This window comes from Schistocerca nitens, chromosome 1 (genome assembly GCF_023898315.1).
Source record: "Schistocerca nitens isolate TAMUIC-IGC-003100 chromosome 1, iqSchNite1.1, whole genome shotgun sequence".
NCBI lineage: Eukaryota > Metazoa > Arthropoda > Insecta > Orthoptera > Acrididae > Schistocerca > Schistocerca nitens.
The window spans coordinates 1,125,397,099-1,125,411,674 of NC_064614.1; the positions used below are offsets into that span (position 1 = coordinate 1,125,397,099).

Below are 14,576 nucleotides of genomic sequence, written 5' to 3' on the forward strand. Positions count from 1 at the left end.
CAATATAAAGTCCCCCTTTTTCTCTCAAGAGGTTGGTTCTATGTAAACAAGGACCAGTACCCTGACGGGAAGGTGGTCTAGTTATAGTATTTTCTGATTTACATTTAAATGAAGAATGCAAAATATCGTTTATAAACAATAAATATTTACTATTGCTGCCTGTCCCATGTCATACAGTACATTTTGAAATATGATCTGTTTAGTTAGTTGATTTTGTTTCTTCTCTACACAGATGAATGATTGATTTATCATTTCCATATTGAATTAAGTCACATGAAATCATTCCAAAACATTACATATTCTCACAAAAATTAAATGAAATAGAATATCACATAAAATGTTTGTAAAATAATGGTATGAACTCATTTCACAAGTGTAGTTACAGCTTTAGATCCAATGAAGTTTTTGGTGTGTCTGTCTTATAATTAGAACTTCTGCCTTGCAGTTTTCCTCCTAGAATGTATCCCGTTCCACAGAAAGGTTTCCATTGCATATTTTCTTCAGCATAATGTACTGTATGCTTGTCAATAACCTGCAAAATATTATTACACTTTCACTGCTTGAAAGATATTCTAGCACAGTGCACAAGTCTGTAAATTCTATTGTACAGCTGGTTCTGTTTTAAGAAATGCAATTAGATTTACTATTAGATAATGGTAACTGACAAGTATCAAAGAGAATAATGCCTACACTGTTGTAATATGACATTTTCTGAGTTATGATAGGTGATAGTGAGAAGGGAAGAAAGGGTGTTATGTAAGGATTACTCCCAAGGATAAGTAAGCAGAAAGCTTAATCAAAAATATAGCAATCTCCTACATGTGTTTTCCATATTACAAGTTTTTTTTTAAAATCTTTAGAACCATTCAAGAAATTTGGTACATTCTTTTTAAAAGAATAGTCCCAGCACATAGATCCATCAATTTAGAGAAAATATAGAAAACCTAACTAAGAACAGCCTGAAAGAAATTTGAACACTGTTCTTCCCAAATACGAATCTAGAATCTTAATCAGTTACACAGTGCCTCAAAAATATTTTCACAAACATGTAGTGTTGCCTTTATTTCCTATCTTCAAAGCATGATATTAAAGAAATGTTGCCAGTCTGGGTAAACTGAATGTAAAGTACAAACATAAACATAATCACAAAACAATACTCTGTCAGGACAGTTGACATTTCAGGTTCCTATTCTTCTCACAAAGAAACGACCACCTGTTCAGGGTGTAACAAAATGGAGTTTTAGAAACTCGGGAAATTGTAGAGGATGAAATTTTGAACATTTTGATGTAAGGAACCTATGGCTGGAAATGTGAGATAAAATTTCTACAGCCACCAGTAGGCTATTAAAAATCCATTCACTACATGTACGAGAAGTTACCAGCTAAGATTCTCAGTGAACATTTGGCCTGGAATTCTTGGAGATCACCTTATTTGACCACACATCTCCTGAGACTGTTTGATTGATGCATGGTATTTGGTCTTTCTGGACAATGCCTTGCTTGAACTTGTAGCAGATATTTCCTTGAAACTATGCATTCATTAGTGGTTTCAGAACAATGGTTCTCCAGTGCTTTGATTGTCAGGCCAGGGTATTTCACACAAACAGTTTCAAGCAGAGAGTAATTGGGTAATTCGAATTGGATTCCCAATTCCTTGACATTTTCCTCTGCAGTTATTTAAGGTCCCTTATACACTCAACACCAGTAAGAATAGTACCTGAGCTTATAGAGGACATCTTCACAGTATTTGATACCATAAGAGAGGAGAGTGAAATCTTGCAGGGAATCAGACAAAACATGGTTCCTTGCTGCATATTATATAACAAAGTTGGCAGTCTTCACATTATACATTTACTCTAAAGCAGTGAAGCCACTGATTCAATCCACAGTATTCGGTTGTACATTATTGTTTTGTCAATTAAAAGTTTCCAAACTACAATATTCTGGTGTTTCATTTAGTCTACCAAGTGCATACAAAATGGTTGTATGTTCCTTACATCAAAATGTTCCAAATTTTGTCCTCTACAATGTCCCAAATTTTTAAACCATCACTGTGTTACACCAGTATATTATGGCTAAACATGTTGACTGCAGCTTGCATAGTTGTGAACATTTCACCACCAGGTGTGCAGAAATACAGTTCACAGGGAATGGACATGCCTGTGAGCATGGTGCATAAAATCCTATGAAATATCCTGCATTGCTATTCATACAAAATCACCCATGCTTCCTTCTGATCTGCCAGCAAGACAAATGTTCACTCTGGCATTTCTTGCTCATGTGGAAGTGGACAATGAATGGCAATAGAATATTCTGTGGACAGATGAAGCCCATTCCCATCTCCAAGGACCTGTCAGTACACAGAATTGCAGAATATGGACAACAGGAATTGCAGAATATGGACAACAGAAAATCTGCATGCACATCAACCGGTACCACCTCATTCTGCAAAGGGTGACTGTGTGGCGTGTACGAATTGCATTGTTAATCATAGAGCCATACTTTTCCTGCTAGTCCTGTTACCTTCACTATCACTGGTAAATGCTATGAGAGACGTTTGCATGTCCACATCATTCCAACCTTTCAACAGTGTGGATGTGTGTGTAGGATCATTTTTATGCCAGATGGCACTCTTCCACACATAGCACTGCCAGTCAAGCGGCTGCTGCGGAGACATTTTGCAAGTGTTAGAATTATCAGCCCTAATTTACCTAAAGCCTGGCTATCCAAATAACCTGATCTTAATCCATATGACTCCTGGCTGTGGGGTGATGTGAAGGATGTTATGTTCAGTGCTCCAATTATGAACACAGCTGAACTGAAGGCATGCACTGCACAAAGCATTTTGAACACAACCCAGAGACACTCTGATCTGTTGTGGAACATGTTGTTTCCTGATTTCAACTTGTGGCAGAAAACTATGGACGGCATATCAAACATGTCTTGTGCCAGTCTCATGACAATTAGATAACGATGTCATTTTGCTTTTCATGCAGTTTTTGGCCTCAAGACAATTAAAAATCAATTTTTCCCATCCAATCCAGTAGGACACTGCCATGGTGGATGGGATGATCTAACTAACAGTGCTGCAACTATTGACTGCGGAATGTCTGCACTCACGCACATTGAAAAGTACAGATGGCGAAATGTGCATCTCAAAACCACAGCCATTGTATTATGATTCATCTGTCATTTGTAGTTGACCGCGTTTATCTTAAGACGCTTACAGCACCTTCTATTGGTAAAATTTTCATTAGATTTTTTTGTTCCATGATGTTTCCTCCAGTGTCAATAATACGCTGTTCAAATTCGACGACATTCTGAGCAGAGGTTCTCTTTCTGCAGCGTTTTAAAGCTGGGACTTTACTGATGGACACCCTGTATGTCACATTTATGTGTCTCTACTGGCAACACTATGACTTTTACTTCCTTAAGTTAATTATTGTCCATTTTTGTACTCAATATGTGTAATCCATTTTGAGTCATCTTGCAGCCATACAACCAGATTTCTGTGCTACTTGGAACTGCCATTTCCATAATTGGAATGACAGGTTTATGTGGAACCCTATTTTGATGAGCATGAAAATTCATTTTGTTATTCATGATTAACTGGTTATCATGTGCCCAACTGCTTACTAGCTTTGGACATAGTTTACAAATTCCTTGCTATTCTTGATATTATGTAAAACTGTTGTAGAGTCAGCAAATAAGATATTTTTATGAGGATCCACAATGAGACTCAGACTATTAATATACAAGAGGAACAGAAGGGGTCCCGTAATTGCGAACTGAGGCACCCTATATTTGGTTGTACCCTGACATGACAGCATTTCATTGGCTGCTTTGGACTTCTGACCAGGGTACCTAACTCATTCCAGATGTTTCCAATTACTAAGGTAACAGTTGATCAGTCTTAGTGTCAAGGCTATTGTGATCAACCACATCAAATGCTTCTGACAAGTCTAAAAATATTCCTGTTGTTAACTGTTTATTGTTCACCCTTCTGAATCTATGTGTGACATAGTTTATAACAATATTATGAAAAGGATAGTTGCTACTCACCATACAGCATAGATGCTGAGTTACAGAAACACACAACAAAAAGACTATCAGAAAGTTAGCTTTTGGCCAATAAAGCCTTTCTCAAAAATAAACAACATACAAACTCACACAAATACAGCTCACACACACACGTGACCACAGTCTCTGGCAGCTGGAGCCAGACTGCCAGTAACAGCATAGTATGGGTGAAGCAGCTGGGTGGGGATAAGGAGGAGGCTGGGGTGCGGAGGGGGTGAGTTAGCAGGGTAGGGGTGGGGGATGGTAAAATGCTGCTGGGAGTATGCAGGGATGAGATGGGGAGAAGGCCAGCTAGGTGCAGTCTGGAGGCTAGAATGTGGGCGGGGGAGAGAGGAGGGGGGGATAGCAGAAAAGGAGAGAATTAAAAAGATCGGGTGCGGTGGTGGTATAGAGGGCTGGGAACGGGGAAGGGGCTAGATGGGTATGACACTCACTAACGAAGGTTGAGATCACAAGGGTTACAGAAATGTATGATATATTGCAGGTAGAGTTTCCACCTGTGTAACTCAGAAAAGCTGGTGTTGGTGGGAATGATCCAGATGGCACAGGCTGTGAAGCAGTCATTGAAATGAAGAATGTCATGTTGGGTGGCATGCTCAGCAACAGTGTGGTCCAGTTGTTTCTTGGCCACAGTCTGTCTATGGCCACTCATACAGACAGACATGCCCACACAGAATGTGACACAGCAGTTGCAGCTTACCTCACTCATAGATAAGCCTGGTTTCACAGGTAGCCCTGCCCTTGATGGGATTGGTGACATTTGTGACAGGACTGAAGTAGGTGGTGGTGGGAGGATGTATGGCACTAGTCTTGCATCTAGGTCTTTTATAGGGAGCCATGAGTAAGGGATTGGAAGTAAGGGTTGTGTAGGGTGGATGAGGAGAATACTACTGTGGGAGAGGTTTGAAGGCTATTGGATAGGATATTTCTCATTTTAGGGCATGACGAGAGGTAGTCGAAACCCTGACGGAGAATGTAATTCAGTTGCTCCACTTCTGAATGGTACTAACTCATGAGGGGAATGCTCCTCTGTGACAGGGCAATTACAATCTGTGAAGGCCTCAGTAAGACCTTTGGTATAATTAGAGAGGGACCACTTGTCCCTACAGATGCAACACCAGTGGGTGGCTAGGCTGTATGGAAGGTACATCTTGGTATGGAATGGGTGACAGCTGTTGAAGTGGAGGTATTGCTGGTGATCGGTAGGTTGGAAATGGGCAGAGGTACTGATATAGCCATCTTTACGTGGAGGTCAACAAAAAGAAGGTGGCTTATGGGGTTGAGGAGGACATGGTAAAGTGAATGGGAGTGTGGGTGTTGAGGATCTGGAGGAATGTAGATAGGGTGTCCTCACCCTCTATCCAGATCATGAAGGTGTCATCAGTGAATCTGAACCAGATGAGGAGTCTGGGATTCTGGATGTTTAGGAAGGATTCCTCCAGGTGGCCCATGAATAGATTGGCATAGGACAGTGCCATATGGGTGCCCATAGCCATACTCTGGATTTATTTGCAGGTTATGCCTTCAAAGGAGAAGTAATTGTGGGTGAGGATATAGTTGGTCATGGTGACAGGGAGATGGGTGGTTTGGAATCTATTGGGCGTTGAGAGAGGCAGTGGTCATTAGCAGTAAAGCCGTGGGAATTAGGGATGTTAAGTGTAAAGGGAGGTGGCGTCAATAGTGACGAGCAGTGCACTGTGTGGTAAAGAAACAGGAACTCTGGAAAGTCGGGTAGCAGGCTGAAAAAGTGTTGCTCCACTAGAGCAGAGGTTCTCTCAGTGGGGCACAGTAACCGGCCATAATAGGGGATCCTGGGTGGTTGGGTTTATGGACTTTAGGAAGCATGTGAAGGTAGGAGTGTGGGGAGTGATAGGGGTGAGAAGAGAGATAGACTACAGGGAGAGGTTCTGGGATGGGCCTATGGATTTGAGGAGAAACTCAAGATCCTGCTGGATTTCTGAAGTGCAGTCACTAGGGCAAGGTTTGTAGTTGGGTGAATCTGACAGCTGACGGAGTCCTTCTTCCACGTAATCCTTACAGTTTAAAACAACGGCACTGGAGCCTTTGTCAGCAGATAGGGTTATAAGGTTGGGATCAGTTTTTAGGTGGTGGAATGCGGATATTTCTGCAGATGTAAGCTTAGTATGCATGTTGACAGATTTGAGGAATGATGGTTGCGCACGATTTGAGGTCCTTATTGCTTTTATAACTCAGTAGCAGTGCTAATAAATATGGTCTTAGCACATTTTTTTTTTTTGCAGTTTCAGTACAGAAGCTATTAATTATGTAGGTTCATAACCATTAAAGATTCCCCTACATTAATTATTATTGTGTTAACATGTAAAAGTTGCACAAGTGTAATTATTTTCCCCATATGCATTTTTTATAAGATTCCAGATGGCTCTTCATAAAATCACTGTGTTCTTTCTTTGAATAAGTCTTATTACCTTATTTAGTACATAAATGCATGCTTTGTTGTAAGCATCTCTCTCAGGTGATCCACTGGGATGTCAATACAATCTAATACTATATTTAAAATCTTTGCCTTTCTATTTATACTTAATTTATTTCTAGCTACATGCTAACTTTCTCCAATACATACCTTAAAAGCAACGCCATCAGGGTAATAGTTTTGCAGTTCAGATGGAAAATATCCATCAATGATATCTTGCACAAACATTTTAGTGTTTATGTCAGAATAAGGTCTGAAAGGACCATCTGATAAAACCAGACCATTTGAATATATTGTTAATGGTATACTGTCTCCAGCCTACACAGAAAATGTGTATCATTAGAATCAAACTATAATGGAAATTTCTGAATGAAACAATATGTAAAATAAAGCAAAGTCAGCCACTCACCTTTAGCAGACTGATGTGTGGGGCATAGAAACCTTATAACAGAACATATAATCAACTAACTTTAAAGCCCTGCCGCTTTTTATCAGGAAAAGCACACTAACACAGCTGCAGTAACACACACACACAGGGAAAGAGAGAGAGAGAGAGAGAGAGAGAGAGCATATGTGTGTCTTCCTATATGTGCAATTCAGAGAAACTTATGTTGGAAGGGAGTGTCCAAGTGGCACATGTAGCAAAGCAGCTGCTAAAAGTCACTTGTGTTGTTGTGCACTGAACGTACAGCAACTGGATGTTCAAGATTGTGGTTTGCTACAGTTTCAGTTTGGCAGTAGATGTTTATGCAAATAGACAGCTGGTTAGCTATCATCCGCCATAGAATGCTGCACTGCAACAAAGCCAATGTATGATATCTGTTCAAAAAATTCTGGAACATTCATGGTGTGTTGCCATTAAATGCAGTCAGCATCTCTACACATGCCTTTGCTTAATGTGTAACTGCCGAAAGTTTCATTGTTGTATGTCTGTTAGTTACTTTTCACTGTTGTACTGAGTAGAAGGTTGTGTCACAGAGTTAGATGAGAAACCCGTCTGCATTAAATTTTGCATGAAACTCAAGGAAACCTTTACAGAGATAAACCAAATGATGCAGGAAACCCACAGTGATGAATGAATAAGCTGTACTTGGTGTTACAAATGGTTCACATTGTTTAAAAACGGCCAGACAGAAGTTAAAAGATACCCTAGTTCAGGATGCCCTTCGACATCTACCGACAACTGTCATGATGGGAATGTCAATGAAATAGTGAGTGCCAATCGAAAACTGATGGTCCAAGAGTTTGCAGAAGAATGTAACATTTCAATTGGATCACATCACAAAATCCTCACACAGCATCTTGGAATGCATCATGTTGCCACCAAGTTCGTCCCATTACTCACGAGTCAAGATCAGAAAGACCTTCACCTTACAATCACTGAAGAGCTTTTGGGTCATGTAAATGAGAATGAGATGTTTCTTCAGAGAATCATAGCTGGGGATGAGACATGGGTCTATGGTTAAGATGTTGAGACCAAGGTTCAATCTCCACAATGGGCCAGGAAAGGCTCTCAAAGACCAAAAAGAGCTCATCAGGCGAGGCTGAATATCAAAGCTAGGCTAATAGTTTTGTTTGACTTTGAAGTATTAGTTCATTATGAATTTTTGGCACTGGGACAAACCGTTAATCGTTGGTACTATCAGGATGTGTTGGGATGCCTGCAAGAAAATGTGAGAAGGAAATGGTCTGAAATGTGGGGAGACAATTCATGGCTCTTGCAGCACGATAATGGACCTGCACATTCATCCCTGTTGGTGCGAGACTATTGCACAAAAAACAAAATCACTGTGTTGCATCATCCTCTGTACTCTCCAGACATGTCCCCTTCAGACTTCTTTCATTTTCGAAGTTGGAAACCCCATTAAAGGAATAAAAATTTTCAAGGACCGATGAGATAAAAGAAAATTTGCAGGCGGCACTCCACGCAATCCAGCAAGAGGCATACCAGACTGCTTCCAGAAGTGGGAATGGCATAGGGAGCAGTGTATCAATTGTGGAGGAGAGTATTTTGGATGAGTCCATGCACAGTAAGTAGAAGGTAAGCGTAAAAAAAAAATTGTGGATAAAATTCTGGAATTTTTTGAACAGACCTCTTATAACATGGCTACTTTCACAGGTGGCCCTGCCTTTTATCAGGTAGGAAATACCTGTGACTGGATTGTGAAAGGGGGTGCTGGATGGGTATACACTACAGGCCATGTACCAGAATCATCCACAAGGAAATGACCAAAAGGGCCCTGGATTTGGAACCAGATTAAAATAGCCATTGATGAGGTTATTCTAAAGGTTGAGTGAGTGGTGGAACACTGCTTTCAGTGTTGTGCATAGGATTTTGCATAGGGTATCCCTCATCTCAGGGCACAGTGAGGGATAGTCAACGTTCTGCTGAAGGATATGGTTGAGCTTTTCATGGCCAGGGTGATACTGGGTGATCAGATGAATACTAGATGGTGGCTGGATAGCAGGAGGAGATGGCACAGGAGCTATGCTTGTGGATGAGCTGAAAAGGCTATAGTTTGTCAGTAAATTCCCTGCTAAGTTTATCATCATGTTTTGACACCTCTTGTTGGTGATATACCAACTTTATAATGAATATGGATAGATTTTCTAATCAGATTCCCTAACAAGAAACCGTAATTGTGACGTACGAAACTAAGAGACTGATGGTGATTTGGTATTTGGGCTATGTGTGGGTCTGTTCAGAAAATGTGGCTCTACATTGTTATAGGGTCAAGCTGTACACATCTGCTTTCATGCTCATTAGCTAAGATAGCTGAAGTAACAGTTACAGATTATGATCCTCTAGTCAAATAGATAAAGCACTGGCAAGTTAAATAAAAATTGAATTAAACACAAAGTGCAAGTAAAAGAATAATAATAAATAGCAATACAAGGTTATTATCTGCTGATGATAAATTGATGTAGGCAACACCACAAATCTATGTAGAATAAAGTGATAATTTGTTCAATCAATTACATGAAAGACTATCAAGAAATGGTTGCCCTGCAAAAATGTAGTGTAAAAGATACAAACTAATAAATATTTACTTGCAGTTAAGATTGTGTCAATCTACATAATCAGAATAGTAGCTGACTCCCCAGAAATCAATAAATCATCAGTATTTCACTACAATAACAAAGTTCTATGCTTTGAATTAGGTACAAAGAATCTGAGAACAGCAAGTAAATAATATCAAAGTTCCCTGAAACATATTTTTCGATGATTGCTCACAGTTAAAGTTCATACTAACTCACTAAACAAAGAGCTACGTGCCCTGGAATTTAACCAAGTTTGAGAAAATTTTAAGTATTTGTGACCACTAACTGCTCATATACTATCACTTTACCCCACTAATTGCCCTGCAACATCAAGTATCTTCTCTATCACTTCTCAATGCAAGATTTTCGCTATCATATCTCGAAACCAACTCTATTCCCTCTCAACCTGAAGTGTTTCACAACTCCCCATCTCCCAGAAATCCCTTCTTGCTCCCAAGAGCCACTCCCTGAATCAAAATGCTTGAATGCCTCACCACTTGCATCAATGAGAAACATTCACTACCACATCAAATAGCATGATTTACTAAAAATCTATAAAACTGACCACTTTTGTATAAGAATAAAGTTGCAGATTGGATGTACGGCTTAAATTACACAACAATCAAACAATGGAAAATTGAGGATGCAATGTAACAATATTCTGAGAAGGAAAGTTGCTACTCACCATATAACGGAGATGCTGAGTCGCAGATAGGCACAACAAAAAGATTTTCACACTTTAAGCTTTTGGCCAATGGCCTTTGTCAAAACACACACACACACACACACACACACACACACGCACACACACACTCGCAACTTCAGTCTCAGGCAGCTGAAACCACACTGTGAGCAGCAGCACCAATGCATGATGGGAGCAGCGACTGGGTGGGGGAAAGGAGGTGCCTTGGCTGGGGAGGGGGAGGGATAGTATGGTGGGGATGGCACGGACAGTGAAGCACTGCAGGTTGGGCGGCGGGCAGGGGCGAGCTGGGGTGCTGCAGGTTGGGCAGCGCGCAGGGGCGAGCTGGGGTGATGGGGGGGGGGGGGGGGGGAGAGGAAGTAGTGGAAAAGAATAAACCAGCCCCTTCCTTGCTCCCATTCCAGCACTACACAGTCATCATTCCACCACCACACCCAGTCTTTTTTTTTTTTTTAATATCTGAACCATTGTACATTATGGAAAATTAGAACACTGCAACAAGAAAAATATTGACATACCCTATCTTCTTACAGTTGAGCAATACAACAATAATAAGGAAGGGGTGGATTCAGTAGGCATGTTGATATATGAGGGTTGACCAAAAAGTAATGCCTGCACTTTCGTAACTCTTTGACAGTTGGCAGCATTGGTAAGTGGCAGGTATTGGCTTGTTCCGTAGCCTCTTCTCTACAGCTCCAGCTGGCGGGAAGCCTTAGCATTGAACGGTTGTGTTGTTACAGTTTACAGTATGGACCCTGCACAGACGGTTGGCCAATGCAATTTAAGCAACAAGCAGTCATTGAATTCTTGACAGGAGAAGGTGTCACCCCAAAGGAGATTCCTCCATACAGTCCAGATTTAGTGCCGTCTGACTTCCATCTGTTCCTGATAATGAAAGATGATCTGCAGGGACATCATTATGCTTCTAATGAAGACATTGAGAGAACTGTGATACTGTGGTTGTGGAAACAGTGTGTTGACCTCTTCCGTGACAGTTTCAGAAAACTTGTTCATCATTGGCAGAAATGTATCTAATTGGCTGGTGATTATGTGGAAAAGCGAATATTGGTAATTAAAGACAACATTCTAAGAATTATTTCTGCATTTGATTGATTAAAATATTCCCATCCAAACCAAATTAACGAATGTGGAGGCATTACTTTTCATTCAACCCTCGTAAGTCATACTGGTACATTGGAATACTGATACTGAGATTTTTAATTTTTTGATTACATTCTGAATCAGTACATTTTGTATGTTTAGTTCATAATTTGTGCAGGATTAGAATTTGCATTTGGGAGGATGATGGTTCAAATCTGTGTCCAGCCATCTAGATATAGGTTTTTCATAATTTCCCTATGTCGCTCCAGGCAAATGCTGGGACAGTTCCATTGAAAGGCCTCAGCTAATTTCTTCCCCATCCTTAAAACAACCCAAGCTTGTGCTTTTGTTTCCAATGACCTCAATAAGACATTAAACCCTTATTCTCCTTCCTTTATTTTTACAGAGCTTGAGCAAAGATTCTGAGAGTATAGACCCTTAGCATCAACATTACACAGGATGATCCATTTGTGGTGTCAGAAAATTAAAACATGATATGCAAGAAATTACAGAAATTTATTGTTTGTTAACAATAAATGCATGTATATGAGAGTCTGGAGTTTGTATCTGAAGACTGCGTCACAGCACATTAGCACTTGACATGTCCACCATTAAGACTGCAGTAAATATCAAATATCATACCTCGCAACCGAATTGCGCCATGTGGCATGCAGCATTTCTGCAGTGATTTGCTGAAAGATCACTGTAATCTGCTCCATAGATCAGTCAGAACCTGTGGTCTTTGCGTATACACAGTTGATGTGACACAGACCCATACAAAAAGATCTGTAGTTGTTATGTCAGGACTATTTAGGAGGGCATGGAACAGCTCCTCCAAGGCCACACCAGTGATCACTACTGTGCTATTAGAGCCCAATGTGGTGGTGCGCTATCCTTCTAATGGATAATGGTGTCCAGTACCCCATCTTGCTGTAATGGAGGGACCACATACTGGGCCCATCAACCATGGCGAGTCATACCGTATTGAACAGGAAAAATCATTTTTTAACTGTCCTGAGACCAAAAGCTACATAAAAGGCAAGACAAGATCAGTTTTTAATTGTCCTGGGGCCAAAAACTGCCTAAAAAACAAAATTACATCAGTTTATAATTTTTGTGGGTCCAAAAACCACATAAAAAGCAAAATGACATATGAGATTCTAATTTTCATGGGACTGGCATAAGAAACGTTCAGTATGCTGTACATCACTGTCTGCCACAAGTTATAACCAAGAAACAGCATGTTACATAACAGGTTGGAGTGTCTTGGGAGTCTGTTCAGAATGCACTGCTCAATTGATGCCTTCAGTTCAGCTACATTCATTACTGGAGCACTGAACACAACATCTTTCAGATAACCCCACAACCAGAAGTCACACGAAATAATATGAGGTGATTTAGATGGCCTGGCTGTAGGGAAATTATGACTGATAATTCTAGCATTTCCAAAATGCCTCTGCAGCAGCTGTGTCATTGGCTGTATTATGTGTGGAGGAATGCAATCTTGCATACAAATGATCCTACACACACATCCGTGCTGTTGACAGGTTGGAATGACACTGGTGTGCAAAAGACTCTCGTAGACTTTACCAGTGATAGTACAGGTAACAGGACCCACATGACTCATCTCCTCAAAGCAACATGGCTGTACGATCAACAATGCCATCCACCTACACTACACAATCACCTTTGCAGAATGAAATGGTATTGGTTGATGTGCATGCAGGTTTTCTGTTTCCCACATTCTCTAATTCTGTACAGACATGTCCTTGGAGAAAGAAATGGGCTTCATCTGTCCATAAAAGGTTCCATTGCCATTCATTATCCACTTCCATGTGAGCAAAAAATCCCAGAACAAACATTTGTCTTGCTGGCAGGTAAGCATGAAACTATTCCTGAACGTGGGTGATTTTGTATTGGATCAACTGCTTTCCTCCCTCTGCAACATTGCACTTTAAAAGGACTTGTCTTTCTGAATTTTGTAATCATGTTCTCCAGACCCTCAGCAGATATTGGACCAATGCCTTTTTTTATACCATTGAATGCCTGGAACTTCTGGAGGGCTACTGGCACAAAGGCACCATTCTTGTATAAGGGCTTTACCAACCTTCACGAAGACAGTCATGTTGGGCATCTCGGATGCAAAGTGAGGAGCATCTCAGATCCAAACTGAGGAACAGCAGTGTGCCATGAAGTTGCTGGTGTGCATATTTGATGCTTACAGTGCCGTTGATTGGTAAAGTATTCTGTCTTTGTGTGTGTGTGTGTGTGTGTTTTCCATAATGTTTCCCCCTGCCTCAATAGTATGCTGTCAAAATTTGATGCCCTTCTGAGCAGGAGTTCTCTTTCTACAGCATTCTGGAACAGGAACTTTAGTTATATAATTACGGACAACCTGCATATTAATGATCTGTGGACAATATTAATAGCAACCTCAGACTTTTTGCAGATGATGCAATTGTCTATAACAAAGTACTGTGTGAAAGAAGCTGCATGAATATTCAATCAGATCTTGATAAGATTTCAAAGTGGGCCAAAGACTGGAAACTTGCTTTAAATGTTCAAAACTTTAAAATTGTGCACTCCACAAAATGAAAAAAACATAGTATTCTACGACTATATTATCAATGAGTCACAGCTGGAATACTTCATATGAATACTTGAGTGTAGCACTTTGCAGGTATATGGAATGGAAAGATTATATTATCTCCATCGTGGGTAAAGCAGGCAGTAAACTTCGGTTTAGTGGTATAATACTGGCGAAATGCAATCAGTCTACAAAGGAGACTGCTCACAAATCACTTGTGTGACCCATACCAAATAGGACTAACAGAACAGGGTGGCATGGATGGTTGCAGATTTGTTTGCCCCATGGGAGAGTGTCACAAAGATGCTGAAGGAACTGAACTGGCGGAATCTTGAAGACAAATTTAAACTATCTCAAGAGAGTCTACTTTCAAAGTTTCAAGAATCAGCTTTAAATGATGACCCTAGGAATATAATACAACCAACTATGTATTGCTCCTACACGGATCGCAAAGGGATTGCAAGGAGAGGATTAAAGCAATTACAGCACGCTTGGAGGCATTTAAACAATCTGTCCTCTTGCACTCCGTACATGAACAGAAAAAAAAGAACTCTAATAACTGCTACAAAGGGACATACCCTCTGTCATGCACTCCACAGTGGTTTGCAGAA

General features: G+C 40.4%; 1 protein-coding gene across 2 annotated transcripts in view; it reads right to left on the minus strand.

Moving 5' to 3' along the window:
• Positions 1-260: 260 nt before the first annotated feature.
• LOC126238586 (UBX domain-containing protein 11-like) overlaps positions 261-14,576 on the minus strand; it is a 197,813-nt gene continuing 183,497 nt past the window's right edge. For both annotated transcript variants that reach the window (XM_049947801.1, XM_049947800.1), the window contains exons 7-8: positions 6,683-6,850; positions 261-532 (exon numbers count right to left, since the gene is read on the minus strand). In XM_049947801.1, coding sequence (XP_049803758.1) covers positions 380-532; positions 6,683-6,850 — 321 coding nt within the window. In that variant the 3' untranslated portion in view covers positions 261-379. The remainder of the gene's footprint in view (positions 533-6,682; positions 6,851-14,576) is intronic.